Consider the following 17,851-nt stretch of genomic DNA (forward strand, 5'->3'; position numbering starts at 1 on the left):
CCTCAATAATTTATTTTGTTCACTTATCTGTCTATCCTGCTTCGTTTTCATCTTTTAGTTCTCTCTGCCACTGAAACATTGTCAGGTAACTGGCATCCAACATTTTCAGAAATACAAAACCTGTCACGAATAACTTCTCCCTGTAGGAATTACCACAGGTAGAAATTGTTTTAAACAATACAAAATACCAGGATACATGTGACGATGATACAGGAGTGTAATACGCAATTTTAAAAATTAAGTGTAAATATACAGATTTTGTGGCCAATTGATTTAAAGCCTGTTAACATAGACTGTACACTGCCAAATTGTAAAGTCCATGTTTACCCCTTAAAATACATATAAATTATAATCAGTATTTCCAAAAAAAGCAACATCAGTAGCGTATGTTTTTACAAATAACTGCATGCATATATGATATACATTCTGATCTGACGAAGTACCTGCTTGGTAGTCATTCTCAGTCTCGTTCTCCTGCCAAGCAAGTCAGGACCATGCTGTGCATTAGTGGAGTCAGCGGAAGAGTGGTCTGTATTTACCACTCAGTGGGATCATCTCAGATCTTCCTCTCACGCTGGTAGCGTTTACAGGAGCTCAGGGTCCAGCTGCACACAGCTGATCCGCCTGTCACGCCAGCTCTTTACGGGACAATGACCGGATGCCGTGCAAATCTACAGAATGGTATGGGACGAGGTCTTCTATCCCAGCCCATACTGCCCCCCATTCTTTCTCTCTCTCGCCTCTGTCTCTCTGGAGAAACGGAAGAGGAAGGAGAGACTGATCCGTGTAAGGATTAGATGCTTAAAGAGTGAGATGATGAAGTCGAATACAGATACGGCCCGATCATGGAAAAGAACTGTATCAGGCAACTTACACACACTGATGGAGTGACACCACTCTAATCCAGATAAACACAGATACTGGACACACCCAAAGACCGAACTAGATCCGAGGAACCTAGAGACGGACAAACAAGCAGGCCACCCTGCAGAGTGCTATGAAGAGAGCATTAAGAAATCTTGAGTCAATTCAGACACATAAAAAGTAGTTTGAGACAGAAGCGAACAGAAATCCCTCAACAGAACAACATGAGAGTAGATTTAAGAGTCTAATATAATGGATTGAAGTGTGGAAATGGTTTGCTTCAGCTGAGCCACCACTTATCTGGCTTTGTGGTGAGCGTGTCTGATCTGACATCAGAGTTGCAGCATCAACATCCCATCCAGCTCAGAAAGATTCATCCCTCTGTTGAGTTGACACCAGTGGGCAGAAGTGTGGCATAGTGGTAAAGAGCAGGGCTCCTCACCAAAAGATCGCTGTCTGATTCCCAGGTGGGGCACTGCTGCTGTACCCTTTACCCACAATTGTCTCAGGTAACTACCCAGTTGTATAACTGGATAAAATTGTAACCTGTCACTCTGGATAAGACCATCTGCTAAATGACAATAATGTAATGTAATCAATGTGGATTTATAGGGCTGCAGTGTAGCACAGTGGTAAGAAGCAGGGCTTGTGCTGGTTTGATTCCCTGCTGGGGCACTGCTGCAGTACCCTTGGGCAAGGTACTTAACCTAGAATCACCTCTAAATATCCAACTATATAAATGGATAACGTAAAACGTATAACCTGTGTCAGTAACTATGGATAAGAGCATCTGCTAAATGAGAATAATCTCATGTAAAGAGACAGACAGAGATGGTAGCCTCTCCTCATGGAGAGGAGGTGGGGTTGGCTCCAATCCAGCACAGCACCACAGAACCTCCCTCCAGCGTATCAAGCAGCCACGCACCTGTATCAAACTCTCTCTAATAAGAGATAAGGTGGCACAGGACACCAGCTGGTACACACACCCTGTCTCTGTGCTGGTAACCCAAGCAAGTCCCCCTGCGTCACAGGCCAGACACTGGGATGGAATATCTGTCCATGGTAAAACATTCAGAACTGTGTACCTGTATCACCATACAGCTCTGTACTCCTTCATCAAACCCACGGATCAGATGAACCACACATACGCACACATACAGACCACACACGCAGAACTGTGCATTTACACAAAACACGGGAGGACCCGCAGACTGACACAGACACACACAACTCTTAACTCCTGTAATCCACTCATTGTCATCACTGTGTAATAGCTATGATTTATTCTCATCCTCATTAGATTAAAAACAGGAAAACAGACCAAATGATTTAATTGTGCTACTTTATGAGGTTAATTTGCAATTGTTTCCTCTTTCTGGTTGTCTGGAGTCTCACTGGTTAGATGGAACGTATTTAGGAGCAGGCAGCATTCACACCAGCAAAAGTGCGAGAGGACACACACACACACGCACGCACGCACACAGCTGCATTCTCTAGCTAAAGGACCCTTAAATATTCTACTGTCAACCTATATCACGTGGTTTTTTGCTAAAGGGAGTTCACCATATTGATTTTTTGGAGGGGCGAATAGCTTATCCGTGTCGCACAACCGATGACTATTATAATATTGAGACAGAGCCATGCTGCAGACCCTCAGTTGTGACAGCGTTGCACGTGATGGTCTTGTTGCAGCGTAGTTTGCGTCCTCACGGCAGAACTTGATCGAGCCCCTATAGGTGCACACGCTGTTCGTCTTTCTTTTTAAAAATCAGACGACATCAAAGCTCCTCTTACAGACCTTTCGTAAGCCCTCTCAATAATGCAGCGCTGGTGAAAAATGCATGGGGAAAACCGTCATTAAGTCGAAAGAGCAGGGACTGCACACCCACTCCCTCCTTTCTAATCCTTCCCCCTCGAGTGCTGATGTAACTGCTACCACGGGCTGATCCCCATCTCCGTAGGCGGTCGCTGCTTTCTATGAACCCGACACCGCATCCTCAGGTAACAGAGACCGCATCAGAACCCGATACAGCCTCCGTCACGCCGAAACTCTATATAAAGATTAAAAAAAATTGCAACGCGCCCTCTAATCAAGATCTGAAACCCTGAGTTTCTACACACACACACACCCAGCTTACTCTGTTCATGTTTGTAACGATGCTCACACCCAAGCAGCAGTCGCGCGCCAGTTCTAAAGCTGCTGATTACAGCGGGTGTGGCTCGTTAGCCAATTACCGGCCTCACCCACACTCACCAGTACACAGACCATGACAATTAACAAGGTCGAATCGGACTTTGATTGAATTAGAATTGTTTGCTTTTAACATGGTGAGTTGAAAAGACAATTGACGATGCTCTATTAACATTTTCATGAAGGTGCAGTTTGCATTAACAAGCACGTACGTTTAATCACAATGATGCAGTCCACTTCAGGAGTAGGCACTGTTTGGCACAGGTGAAGGCTCCTCCTTCACAATGTTTATTTTTATCTCTCATCAAGAGTTGGTGCATTGACCGTTCGGTGTTGGTGTAGCCTTCCAGTGTTGGGTGTACGCTTACAGTAGGTTTTGCATAGCCGCTTGCCAAAGTCAACATAGAAATTTATGAGGATGCGAGACAATAGTCAGTAATAAGATATGGCTGTGGCCTTCTCCCGGATATGGCCTGATTACTGCTGCTGATTAGCTGTGCTTAACACCAGTGGTACCATTTCTGTTTATGAAGGAGACATTGAATGCCTGCACCAGTAGTTAGCCACACGGAAGTCATTTCTGATCCCCGGTAACAGCAATTATAAACGGTTGTTAAGATGTCTTTACATGGTGGAGCATGAGGCTTGTTAACTATGTATATCAGACTACGTGTACATGCCAGAGAAGACAACCCTACTGCCAGGGCCACACTCAAACCTAAGAAACACGGGTGATCAGTGAGACGGGTGATCAGTGAGACGGGTGATCAGTGAGACGGGTGATCAGTAAGACGGGTATTTGAAGTCTTAGGTATCATAAGAATGTGCCTACCCCATGATACTTGACAGTGATGGTCATGGTCACCCTCAGATACCATGTGGGGGAGATGGCTCTTTAACCATGACAAAATGTCGTTTCTCTTTAAGGATTGTAACAATCGCTTGAGCTTTTGTTCTCTAAAGTAAATATGAGACTATATGTAGACTATACTAAAAAAAAAAGACTATACTCATTTTTTCCCTTTTCACACACACTAATTAACTTGTCTTATTTATATTATTTTTGTAAAAAAAATTTAAAGATCCATATCTAGTGTTATAAATCCAAGTAGTACAATGAATTGTGCAAATTTTACAATTTCCTTTCACTCATAACACTTCATAAGCTCTTTCAGGTTAATAAGGACGCTGTAGTGTCTTTGACACCCTGGTCCTGGTGAAGATGAACAAACTGCAAGATAAGCAGGTTTGTGTAGTACACGGTTACTTCATTACTGTAGTGAAATACTTTTGTACTGCAGTGGTAACATGCAGTTAAAAAGCACAGTTAACTTATGTCTGTAGAGTTCTGTCAGGAAAAGAGCAGTTTGATAACCAACCCATTTTAAGAGTGAATAACAGACCAGGCAGGTTTACAAAGTTTCTGTGTTAGGCTCCCATCTAGTGGCCACCCCTTGTTATTGCAGGCCACCCCTTGTTATTGCCCCCCCCCCCAACAAGGACTCAACATCTTCCCAACGCTCTCATTCTCCACCCCTCTCCTGTACTTCTGAATCCATCATCTCTCTGTCCTCTCCCTTCCCCTCCCTAACTCTCCTTTTTTTCCCATGGGCGTGACACTATCTGAGACACACGTACTAACAGGCTCCAAACAGTGCTGAAAAATTCAGTAAAGCAGATAATATATCTGCTGTGCCTGCCTAGTACGACAGAACAGCTGACAGTCTGGCAGCTGAAAAAAATGTGAGGAAAAGAAGAAATAACAGTAAACCTAGGTGCCAGTGAGAGCAGGCCCGAAAACAGACTTCACAAAGCACTTCGTGAAATAAAATATCACCCCACAAGCTCAGCTTTCTTCTTGCAGTAGTGCTGTACCCATCAAACAACACAAGGAAGATCATTTCAAGGTAGTTGGGCATAGGGAATGACTGCAGAGGATAGACAGAAAGAGGTGGGGTTTGCCTGCAGTGAGAGAAAGATAGCCAGGGAAGAGAGAAGAAGGGAGGGGAGACAAGGAGAGAGAGAAAGATACAGATACAGAGAGAGAGATAGGGAGAGAGAGAGAGAGAGAGAAAGAGAGAGAGAGAGAGAGAGAGAGAGAGGGAGAGAGAGAGGGAGATGGATGAGCCAGAAATTAGGGGAAGAAGAGTGCGGGCGGGGCTTGTGCATCCGAGGGCGAATGAGGTGAAAGAGACACGGCGGAGAGATTGCTTCAGCAATTCCCAGGATGTGGAATAACACTGATAATATTGCTGTGCTGTAAAGTGATGTTCCTGTGATGCTCAGTGCGGTGGTAATCTCTAAACCTTCCTGATTCCCAGCTCCCTCACGCGAACACCTCAATTTATAATACTGTACTGCAACTGCACACACACATGCACATGTACAGTACCGTACATACACGCATATGTAGCATACATACATATGCTTACAGACAAACCCACACATACATGCAAACACTCATACATGCACACATACGCATGTTTATATATGCATATATACATGCACCTTCTCACATACACAAATTCCCAGCATGTGGTTCATGTTCTCACACACACACACACACACACACACACATACACACACACGCACACTATTTGGCAGTCAGCGAATCAGTCTGTGAGTGCTACCATACCCCCTACTTGCCCCTGTCATAATCCTCATAATCCGTATCATAGACTACAATTTTTTAATTACTGTGCCCCTTGACCTCCTTTTTCATCATAACTACGCAATACATCACCATATGTTAACTCTGTTTTACAGCAGCCGATCAATGTTTCTTGTTCTGAAGTGTCAGATTTTTGAAATTTTCCTACAATTGATCACTTGTTGGGAGTTTCCTGAAGAAAAATCCATTGTGGCCTGCACAGATAAAAAAGTGATTTTTGTTCAAAGCACTGATATTATGGTATCTGGGAGGATTAAAACGTATTACGGCTGTGCTTAGCATCAAACTAATGCGTTTATCTCGTGTAAAAGTCCTCTTTACCAGACAAATACGAAGGCTTTGGGTGGGAAACTATCATATTCACCTGCCATCTAAAATAAGAACCAAAAAACAATCTGTCGTCGAGGTATCTTGAATTTATGTTCGATTAACTGCTGGCCTCCATCCTTCCTCTACAGCTTTCAGTGAATCAGGGCACTGTTATGACAGGGAGTCATAGTGTGTGTAAGTACATCTGTCTATTATTAGTAGTAGTAGAAGTATTAATAATAATAATAATAATAATAATAATAATAATAATAATAATAATACTTTTCTTGGAAAACAACCTTTTCCAGTGCAACTTGAATAACTGACACATCATACATGCTGGATACTTACTGAAGCAATTCAGGTTAAGCAGTTTGCTTCAGGGAACACAGCAATGGCCCACCAGGGAATCAAACTGGCAACTTTCGCATTATAAGCTGTAGGGGGAGGAGTCTGGTAGAGCCCTGAGTGAATGAATTAAGGAAATCTCATGGCCTGTGTGAAAATTTCTTGTTCTTCTGAAGCTCATTGAGGTGGGCAGTGATTGGTTAATTGGGGGTACCAGGGGGCAGCGATTGGTAGCCTGGGTGTAAAATGGTAGGAGTAATTGGTGGGTTGAGTCTCAATGGAGGCAGTGATTGGTAGATGAGATGAAGTAGGCAGTGATTGGTGTAGGGGTTGTGCAAGGCGACAGTGACTTGTGGATTGGTGTCTTGAGTTCCAGTGTGGTCAGACCTCACTCTACTTCCAAATGTGGTCCTCTGCTTCCCCCTTTCCTTTCCTTTAAACGCACCTCCTGTGTGCCATGCACTGCTTCCTTCTTTATCCTGCACTCACACTCCTCCTCCCTCAGCGTTGCCCAGCTGCTCTCTCCAGTTCTTTCCGTCGCTCTCCTGAACCCCTCGATCTCATCCCACCTCTCTCTTTCTTTTTCACTCCGTCGCTCTGAGGTTCACCCCTCATTCTGCCAATCCCCTTCAGGTTCTCTGTTCTCCTTGTTCTTCTTGTCCTCCTTCTCCTGTCGTCTTCCCTCTATCTGCCTATCTGCACCAGTTCTCCCTGCTCTCCTTCAATCTCCTTTTTACTCCATCTTTCTCTCCCCCTCCTCTATCCCCAAGCACTCCATCCCTCCCTCACTCTCTAATCTGAAATGCAAGGGATTAAAAGGGCCTCTCGTTTTTCTACTCACTAATTCTCTCTCTCTCTCTCTCTCTCTCCCCCTCTCTCTCTCTCCCTCTCTCTCTCTCTCTCTCTCTCTCTCTCCCCCCCCCTCTCTCTCTCTCTCTCTCTCTCTGTCTCTGTCTCCCTCTCTCTCTGTGTAGCTGGTTTGGTCATTTACACAGTTCAACAAAGAGAGAGAAAGAGAGAGAGTGATGAGATTAAAGTGGGGTAAAACCACTGATCGAGATAGAGTGGAATAGGGAGAATGCTGAGCACATCCCCTGAACAGGAGGGTGGTTTGAAAGGCAAAAGAAATAAGAGTATTCATAATTACTACTGGTGACATCACCACTAATGGAACTGTTTTAGCATGGCTTAAAAATTAGCCCCGCTTTTCTGACATCGTGAGTTTATTGGATTCATTGGAGGCGTTGAGCGGAACTTGAATTAGGAGGTCTCTCCCACAGCCTATCGATCTCAAGGTCTAGTTGTGGTGGCAGTATTGTTAATGTCATTAACGCTGTTTTAATTAGCTGTATTACAGTTGCGTCCGCTGTCAGGTCAGGGGGACTTTAGCACCATGCTGGTGGGCTGGGGCCTCACGAAGTTTATGTAATATTCCACTCCGTGAGGGTCAGAGAGAGGGAGACAGAGAGAGGGGGAGAGAGAGAGAGAAAAAGGTACCCGGGAAAGGTACAGGGGAAGGGGATGGGAAATTGTGCCAAACCATCAATGAGAAACAAAATGAAAAAGGTAAGAATCTGCTATTTTTAATAATCATTTAAAGTTATTCTTAATAACTAAAAATATACATTTTGTCAGTGTGGCATGAAGACCATTTGTCAGTTTGAACAGATGTTTCAAACAGTGTTTTTTTTTTCCCAAAACATATTTCATGGCTATATTGCATGGCTGTATGGATCACTTTATTTTGCTTCAGTTTAATTATTATTTATTCCACTTATTTCTTATTTCAGGAGCTAAACCTCTTCTGTATTCTGTATAACTCTATACTTACACCCAAAGAACTGCAAACTCGCATTATTTTTTCATCATTTTGCAATCAGAAACAAAAGGAAACAGTAGTAAGCAGAGGAATGTTTTTTTTTTATGAATTCAGTTCTACAATATTTAATCATTTCACTGAAACTCTCAGGGGAGGGACTGAATGCCTTTTCAAAACCTAAATAAATGAGACAATAAGTTGTTGAGATAATACCGAATCATATAAGAAGTAGAGAATATTATTGAATCAGGGCATTATTTTCAAAGTGCAGTCAGTCGTTGCGCATCAGTGAGGTGGGAACATTGTACTCCGTGCTTGTAGCACAGGTGTCAGTACTTAATTGTGAGACTGTTGTTATGCACGCAATGTCACCAGCTGCTAATGTCAGCTGTCATTGTATCAGCTGATAACCTAGTTTACATTATCAGTTTACGGTATTACGGCCACACAGAAAACGCAGAATCCGTACAGAGACAGGGGAGCCCTGAAAGGATCGGCAAAGATGGTTGTGTATCTGTGTGAAGTAGGCCGTAAGTGGGCACCTTAGACACCAACAGAAGGACAAAGAGTCAGCTGAGGCATGGGAGAGTCCACAAGCACAGCCAGACAGGTACAAAGATAGACTGAGGCTTCCTGAACAGAGAGACACTTCACATTATTATTGAATTAATCTATTAGTTTGGGTGACACCCTTATCTGGCTTGACGTTTATAGCTTGGTTTGCTTTTTGCATGTTACAAACATGCGCTCTGCCAGGTTGCTGACCCTGTCAGTGGTGTGTAAGAAAGTTTTTCTCCACTTAGCATTGAAGCTGAATTTGTCAGGATGCAGCTTATTTGCTAATACTCTCACGGACTAAGCTGAACTTTCACCATCTGTGAATAAATCTACCACAAAGGCAATGCAACATTAACCTGTAATACTGCAGTGAAGTCCCACGGGTTAGTCTGTTCATACGTTTAACTCCATAACAAACAGCGAAAGCTGGTTGTTTTGTTGATTGTTCTCTTTGCTCTACATTAATCCACCCTAGTGAAGCAGTGTGCTCACAGTCTCGCTGTTTTTAAAACTTCTGTTCATTGACAGAATTTTCCATGCTTTGTAACTTATCTGATTACTCCAGGATAACTTTTTAGGCTTCACACCAATTTCATTGGTTGCCTGAACTTACTGTAAATAAACACCTGACTTCACCTGAACTCCATAGTACTACACCTGACTACCACTTCCCTTGACTGTGTGCATATCTTTACGTTTTTACAATTTTTAATGGTTTGATCAAGAGTTTTAAATTTTACCATCAGGGCCACCCTATATTCTGGCCAACACAGTATGAAATTTATAAAATATCCAACCTATATATAGGTGCATGAGGTCTCAAATAGCATCATGCTGATTGAAACCTGAGTAGAGCTTAGTTTGCTAATAGTGAAGGTGTGTGGTCTTTGTGTGTGTGTGGGGGGGGGGGGGGGGGGGGGGGATGTTCTTTCTCATTTGTAGTGTTTGTGAGTTAACAGATATAAGACAGGAAGCTACATCTTATACGTCCCCGAGTTTTTAAACACAGTGGGTTTTTGTGGCGCTGTAGTTGTTTGAAACATGCTGTGGGAACATTTCATAGGTCTCAGAATTGACAAATTCATTCTCTTTATGGTTTTGCAAGTGAAGGTATATTTTGATATCAGCCTGCATACTGGTCGCTGTCTCTTCTGTGACTGCAGAGACAGAGGGGAAGGGTGTGAGGTCAATGTCTGCGTCCAGTGCTCAAGGACTCTGGAGGGAGCGGGTGGCTGTTCTGATTGGTTACCATTTATTAACTGTTTAACTGGCTGGTTCCACCCCAAAGGGGGCAGTTGCTCTGGAGGGGAGTGGAGCGCCGTTGGCGGCCACGGTCCTGGGGGGCGTCAGGGGGGGTTTGGAAAGGCCCAACCCCAATGGCGAGGAGGTTCCCCTGGACGATTCAGGCAGCGAGCGGGAGTTCAACGAGCCCCTGTGCAAGCTGGTCCAGAACTGCACTATGCTGCACAACATCGTGGGCCCTGCCTGCATCTTCCTGAGACAGGGCTTTGCCCAGGCCCAGCTCGTACGTACAGACACACACACACACACACGCACATGCATGCACACACACTTCCATGCACATCCACACATGCATGCACTCTCACGCTCTCACCCACCCACATAAACACAGACACACACACGCACCCACCCACACACACGCAGGCATACACAAGAACCCACACACACATACACGCACACACACGCAAACACGCAAACACGCAAACACGTACACCACACTTGCAATACTACAGATATGGATCATGACCCCATGATCACATTATCTCATCCCCTCGATATCCACGGTCATCTGCCAGTCTTCCCATCTGTTCTCATGAGTTCAATCCCAATCCCAAGCCACAAGACCTGACACAAACATCACAATACATTTTCATGTGTAGACCCCATTTGCTTTTTCCACAGACCATCAGACCACAGATCTCTTTACAAAGGAGATCACACTAACATCCACACTTTGTAATCTAACAGTGCCGTCCCCCTCATGCCCTTGAAACCCATCACGGAGATCAGTTAACAGTTTCCATGGATGTAAAAATGAAACAAACACCAGCCAGCCCCAGCTTCTGACACCCTTCCCAATTTGCCCTCTCGGCATTGCCCCCGCAGAACAGTAATAATATTTATAATATCAGTATTTTGTCCATCTTCTGTCAGCCGAAAAACTGGTTTCTCTACAAAATGTGTCAGAGCCCAGGGAATAAAAAGAGAGAAAAAAACATTTCTAACTTTGCTGATATGATGTATGGTTGTGTGTGTGTGAGGAGAAAGGGAGGACTGACATTGCCAAACGTAGAAATGTCTTTTTTCTCTTTTTATTCCCTGGGCTCTGAGACATTATGATGAACACAGGGAATAAAAAGAGAGGAAAAAAAACATTTCTGTTTCTGATGATATGATGTATGTATGGCTGTGTGTGTGGGAGGGTATGAAGGACTGACGCTGTCAATCACAAACCTTTCATCTTCATGTTGTTCCATCATCATTTATGCATAAATTTGCATCTGTTCGCCGGCTCGATTCGCCGGCTCGATTTAGAGACGTTGGACTGCACGACTGTGTATGCGAGTGTGAGTTGGACTGGCACAGAGGGGGAAATGGGTGACAGAATGGTTTGTTTGACAGAAAAAGTCAGGAATGGACAGGCAAAATCTCAAAAACGGCCACACCATTCATGCCTTCCTCTATCCTTCCTTCGGAGTGTGTTCTCTATGTTTCCAATATGGCTGTTGTCCTTCCCTCCTTTTCCCTCTTTCTCTCTCACTCTCCCTGTCTGTGAACACCATGAACACCTTTAAAGCACTGCTTTTTGGGATACAGCTGATATTGCCACACTATCATAGCGAAAGACATGTTGAAAAAAGACTCGGTGTAAATACTGTACGTGTGAGAGCCATGTGAAGGGGAGCAGCTGGTAAGATGGTATTTTTTCGGTTCTCTCCTTCTCTTGTCTCAAATCCAAACCAGTAATCTATGACTGATGCGCATCCACAGCGTGTATGACGCATTGAAACGAAGCCCATGTGGGACCCAGGCAGATCCACTGATCCATATGCCATATCATACTATCAGACAGACAGCAGGCACAGAACATGACACGAGTCAGCCAGATACGTTTTTTTTTACACTGTTTTTTTTTTCTGTCCCGTTCTCCTTTACGCGGCTCAACCCATGGAGCAAACGTTTTCGGCAAACCTGGATCGCATGTTTACAGCAGAGGACAATCTGAGGTCAAACAAGGGTTCAGCAGGGTCACGCAATGATCAGAAGGAGCAAAGTCTTGCAAAGCAGCAAGAACGTAAAAACAGGCCGTGAGCGGTCGGGTCTCTTGCCTGTGTCATGTAGTGTTATGTAGTAATGTGGTAAGCAGCAGGACTCATAACCAAAAGGTTGCTGGGAGCCGCAAGGGCGCCGCTGTTGTACCCTTGGGCAAGAATAGTTAACCCACAATTGCCTCAGTAAATATCCAGCTGTATAAATGGATAAACTCACCTACTGCATGTGGGTCACTCTGGATAAGAGCGTCTCCTAAATGACAATAATTTAAAGTAATGTAAAGACTGGGCTTGATTAAAGTGTGAGATGTTTGTAATCTGGAATTCCAGATTTGTGGAATTCTGTACAGATGTTGTTGCTCCTCGGCAGACCACCATTTGGCCAAATGATCCACCAAAGTTGGAAATGGCTGAATCCAATCCCCTTTCACTGTGGGAGCATCTGGCTCTGTGGTAAACGTGTCCAGTGTGGCCTTTAACAGGGTACACACACTACAACAGAGGCTGTCACTGTTCGGTGTCACACAGGCAATGATGGAGAGAACAACAGAACAAAAGCCATATCTGCGCTGATCAAAAAACAGAGACAGACGATGGGCCCATGGATCACATCTGGTTATCAATCCCACAATCCTTTCCCCCACTTTTTCCCTTACATTTAAAACTGTTTGGATCATATGCCTTGTACGGGTGTCCATACATTTGATTTTTGATGGTGTGTGTGTGTGTGTGTGTGTGTGTCTGTGTGCTTTTGCATGTAGACTAAACAATGGACATGTGTCCATGTGTCTCTCTCACACTAAACCTCCCAAATCTCCTTATCTCTGGCTGTTGCTTGGCAACCCCCACCCTGTAATCTGGTCACTATGGTGATTTCTGACCCATGTGGGGGCCCATGGATTTCTCATGTCAACTCCATAGGAATAACTGCAATAACTCTCACCAGGAGCATTAACAGAAAGAGACTTGTGTCTATATTCATAAATCAAAATTGAATCTTCTGTTGCTTGTGAGTAATCAAGTGGGCATTTTATCCCATAATGGAGGGCAATGATGAATACAAGGATAACTGAAAGGTGTCTAATATACTGTGAGTTCCAGTTACAAAAAATGCTATACGCTATCTTTTTAAAATATGAATGTCAACAGGTATGATTTGCCCTGGCTTTCTCTCTCTCTCTCTCTCGCTATAGTTTGCACCTCTTTGCACCCCAGACTTTGTATGCAAATGTAGATGCAATTGCATCCTGGCATCTGTATGTAATCTGAGTTCAGCTCAGCCCAGTACTGCCCGGTGCCATATTCATTTTTACATCTGTGTGCCCATGCTTCCGAAATTGTCTGTTGGATGGTGTTTGCGTCTGTGCCTCACCACGTGCTAATCTGTGTGTTGCGTATGTGTAATTTTGCTCGTTTGTGCATGCGAATGTGTTTGCGCGCTTGTTTAAGCTCACAGTCCGTCTCTCCATGTCTCTATGCAATCTCAAACGCTGAAGGACAGAGATCTGCGTCCAGAGGAAATTGAAGGTATTTTCTGAATCCTCAGTGCATGTTGCAGGGAACTGCAGGGAACTCTCATTCTCTATCTGTCTGTGAAGTGTATATGTATTGTTATGGCACTCAACCACCTTCACCATCCCACTCCCCTCCTTTGGTCTTGCCTTATTATTACAACCCCTGTCCTTTTCCAAACACACTGTTCTGTCCTCTCAGTGTGTGCTACAGCAGTGTATTAACACACAAGCTCTCGTACTCCCCCCCCCCCCCCCTCTCTCTCTCTGTCTGTCTCTCTCTGTCTCCCCCTCCCTCTCTCTCTCTCTCTCTCCCTCACTCTCTCTCTGTCTCTCCCTCACTCTCTCTCTCTCTCTCTCTCTCTCTCTCTCTCTCTGTGTAGAGTTGAAGGAAGCTTTCGTGGAGTTTGATAAAGACAAGGACGGCTTCATCAACTGCAAAGACCTGGGAGAATGCATGAGGACCATGGGATACATGCCAACAGAGATGGAGCTCATCGAGCTCAGCCAGCAGATCAGTGAGTCTGGAAGGCAAACTGCGGGATAGCATTACACATGTCAGATGATCACCATTCACGCAAGTGTAATTCAAACCACTAGATCATTTAAGTAATGTCTTACATAGGTCATCCCATCATATGCATTTTTGTATTCTGGGAGTGCTGTTAGCCAGGTCTGACACTGCTGCTCATTCAACTTGAATGGATACACTTCTGTTCTCTTGTGCTGGAAGTTGCTCTGGATAAGAGCATCTACTAAATGAATGCAATGTAATGTAAATGTAATGTACCAATTAATGCTGTGCTTCTTCTACTGGTGCAGCTTGTTTCAATTGGCTTCACAGAACAGAATGTCACATTTACACATATAACATACAACTTGAAATACCTTTTCCGTGTTCACATGACAACTACTACTCAATGGCATGACCCCTCCAGTTATTTGTGGCCATTGGGGCCCAAATTTTTAATTTATAACCTATTCTATGCAGAATTCAATAAATGGGAGCTTTTTAAATCCATTTATAGCCCTCAGAATTATTGGTTGTAATTAGTACTCCCACTCTATAGGTGGTGGCAAAATTGATTTTGAGGACTTTGTGGAGCTAATGGGCCCCAAGATGTTGGCCGAGACAGCGGACATGATTGGAGTGAAGGAGCTAAGAGATGCCTTCAAAGAGGTCAGTATTAAAGTTTCCACTAAATAATAATCCACAGTCACCTCGCTGACTAACAATAAAAATACAATAACAATATCCATAAGTATGAACTATAAATACATAAACCATAATTATGCTTATTTTATTTCCTGTATCTTCCTCAGAAGTTGTTTACTGACCTCTAACTTTTACCCCCGTCAGACCAGATTAAGTCTCACTGTTTTGCTCTTCATTTTCATGTTATTACATACAATATGTAATTTTTTTGTTTGTTTGTTTTTTGCAACCCCGAAACTTATTACATTAAGTAAGAGAAAACTGAAATGCTTCCTTAAATTTGCTCCTCAAAGTGAATGGCAAAGGGCACTGCCCTTAGACCAAATTGGGGTCTAGATAGAGGTAAAATCATAAAAATGATGTTCCACTGTTCTAGCTTTTAATGTCCCTCTCTCCCTCTTCGTCCTCATCATCCTCTCATCACCCTGAAATATAACATCTTCTCTGTGGAAGGAGCAGTGTAGTAGGACAAAAATATTTAACATAATAATAAAAATATAAAACTGGCTCAAAATTGAGAATAATGAGGGATTTGTTAAATATGTTAAAATTGTAATGTCTTCCAGGTCAGCTGGCAGACTATTCCAATAACATTAAAATAAAACCTTACTTCCCAGCTCATTGTCAAGCCTAGGGATTTTAAAGCAGTTTTTCATTAGAATTATTATTGTCACTCTGAACATGTTTAAATAAAAGCCATCCCTTTCCTGTGCGTCTGTCTCTTTGTCTTTATCGCCTCTCAGTTCGACTCAAACGGTGACGGTCAGATCAGCCTCACAGAGCTCAGAGAGGCCATGAAGAAGCTGATGGGAGAACAGCTGAACCCTCGAGAGATCGACGAAATTCTGAGGGACGTGGACCTCAACGGGGACGGGCTGGTGGACTTTGAGGGTGAGCCAGAGAGAGGGAGAGGCAGAGGCAGAGACGGAGAGAGAGGGGCGAGGGCGTGAGAAGGAGGGCGAGCAAGAAAGCGAGTGGGAGAGAGAAAGACGGGGAGGGTAGAGATAAGAAGTGGGGAGGGGGGTCACACATTGGTTGACTTGTTGGCTGTCCAGTCGTCTTTTTAAACTGTCTTTATGTTCGTCTCCGCAGAGTTCGTCCGCATGATGTCCCGCTGATACCAGCAGGGCCTAACTGATCAAGGGAAAAGAAGAAAGGAAAGGGAACATATCCTGGACTGCCAACGGACAACGAACTCAGACTGGAAAAGGGGACACTGCAAAACATGTCGTGAACATTCTTTTATTACTCCTTTGTGTATAAAATTAGTTTTTTAGAGTCATCTATGATAAAAAAATTGTTCATATGAATAACTGGTGTGTAAATATATCTGCTAATACTACAGTTGTAGGCTCTTCTATGACATTATTCCAAGTGTGAGACTATAAAACCAACTGTGAAACTTCAAAAATAGGTTTTCAATAAATAATGGTGAACATGACAATGGTGATGGATGCGGAAGATCATCCAGTAATATTTTAATGACATTGTTGCTACCTGACTGTGAGCTACAGACTAAATCTGCATTTCAAAGGCTATCATGAGAAAACAGCAGTTAGAAAGAATTGAACCAACATAACCAGTTAGGTGCAAGATTGAACTCTAGATACAAACAGTTAAATCCACATACATTTTAATTCACCTTTAATGCGAATTGTAAAATTGTGGTTATATTCTTTTCATTGAGTAAAAATACTTTCTCCTCCCTCTTGCACCATTGTCTTTAAACCATTTGGCCAATTGTAAAGAGTCCACTGACTGCAGGAAAAAAAGACATATAAGTTTAAATGGACTGATTTTTGGGTTATTGAATGAATGGGGACATAAATAGCAATGGGTCTGAATTGAGTAACACTGGGAAGAGTTTCCATGTTACAACAGTAAATGCTGACTAAACTCAGGTTAAGAGAAGGGCTACACATCTGTTCAGATTCTCCTACTTTTAGTCTCACATGAAAACCAAGGACCACTGTGAAACACAGCCTGCACTGCTGACAGGGGTAACGAACATTTAGTAACTGAACGAATATTTTATCTACCATTTATACTCATCTTTCAGATTGATATTTGTCTGATTGATATTTTAGTCATTTTACTATTTTACTAAAACCTATATTACAGCAAAACACCTCCTTAATCAACGTTGTACAATGCAATTTGGAAATTATTCATTTGATGTTGACTAATTGTAAAATGTGTGTTTATGCTATAATACCTTACACGTTGTACTGTATATACAATTATTGTCTGGTTTTCTAATGAAATAATAGCTGGGGTTGCTTGTTCTGATATAATTAATGCAACAAGTCTTTTTCAATGATGAAAGCTGAACTGGAAATAAAGCAAATATATTAATCAGACGCTCATCTGTTTACCTTTATTCTCTAAAATAATTATGGAGAAACCTGAAGATAAACAGCAGTGAAGGAAAAAAATAAAAAAAAAAAATAATGTAAGACTGTAGACTGTACAGTAATTCAGTCTCCAAACTCTTCTGTAACACCTGGACACCATCTATTTTCACCACCTTTATGTTTTCTTTTATAACTGCAGGGATGGAGATGGGGAAAAGGCATTATTTAGTATAAATAAACAGGATAGGTTACAACAGGTCAAACAGGTATACATGAAAAGGAGAAAATGGTTAAAATGAAGACTAAGAAATGTTGTACCAAAGACAAACAACAAGCAAACACACCTAGCTCTGTCCTTACTCTCTTTGATGATCCCAGTAAAGCATGACAATTATGATTACCGTTATTATGTATACTAAATGAGTAAAACAGGATAGAAAGATAGCATCAAAATGAAAAATGGAATAGTTCTTTTGTAATTATCTTTTATTATATATCTCCCATGAACAAAGTCTTATTATATCACAGCCAACTTAAAAGTCTCATATTTTATTTGTGTCACAAGGGGGACATTAAATGGGAGATTATCTATAATTAAATCAAATAGTATGACAAATAGTTATCATTGGGAGAACTTACTTTTGAATAGAATTTTTGCTGGGGTTTTCATTAACTTTTGTTGATTTGTTCTTTGCAAAGGCATCAAATGGATTATCA

General features: G+C 42.7%; 1 protein-coding gene across 2 annotated transcripts in view; it reads left to right on the forward strand.

The window, feature by feature from the left end:
• Nucleotides 1-15,924, forward strand: part of cabp2a (calcium binding protein 2a) — a 20,865-nt gene extending 4,941 nt beyond the window's left edge. Inside the window, exons 1-6 of one of the 2 annotated variants that reach the window (XM_036550897.1) lie at nt 7,905-7,949; nt 13,550-13,580; nt 13,948-14,082; nt 14,635-14,744; nt 15,524-15,671; nt 15,873-15,924. In XM_036550897.1, coding sequence (XP_036406790.1) covers nt 7,905-7,949; nt 13,550-13,580; nt 13,948-14,082; nt 14,635-14,744; nt 15,524-15,671; nt 15,873-15,898 — 495 coding nt within the window. In that variant the 3' untranslated portion in view covers nt 15,899-15,924. Of the gene's footprint in view, nt 1-7,904; nt 7,950-13,549; nt 13,581-13,947; nt 14,083-14,634; nt 14,745-15,523; nt 15,672-15,872 lie in introns of those variants that run through there. The other variant, XM_036550896.1, reaches the window with a different exon arrangement.
• Nucleotides 15,925-17,851: the final 1,927 nt, after the last annotated feature.

This window comes from Megalops cyprinoides, chromosome 18 (assembly GCF_013368585.1).
Source record: "Megalops cyprinoides isolate fMegCyp1 chromosome 18, fMegCyp1.pri, whole genome shotgun sequence".
Classification (NCBI taxonomy): domain Eukaryota; kingdom Metazoa; phylum Chordata; class Actinopteri; order Elopiformes; family Megalopidae; genus Megalops; species Megalops cyprinoides.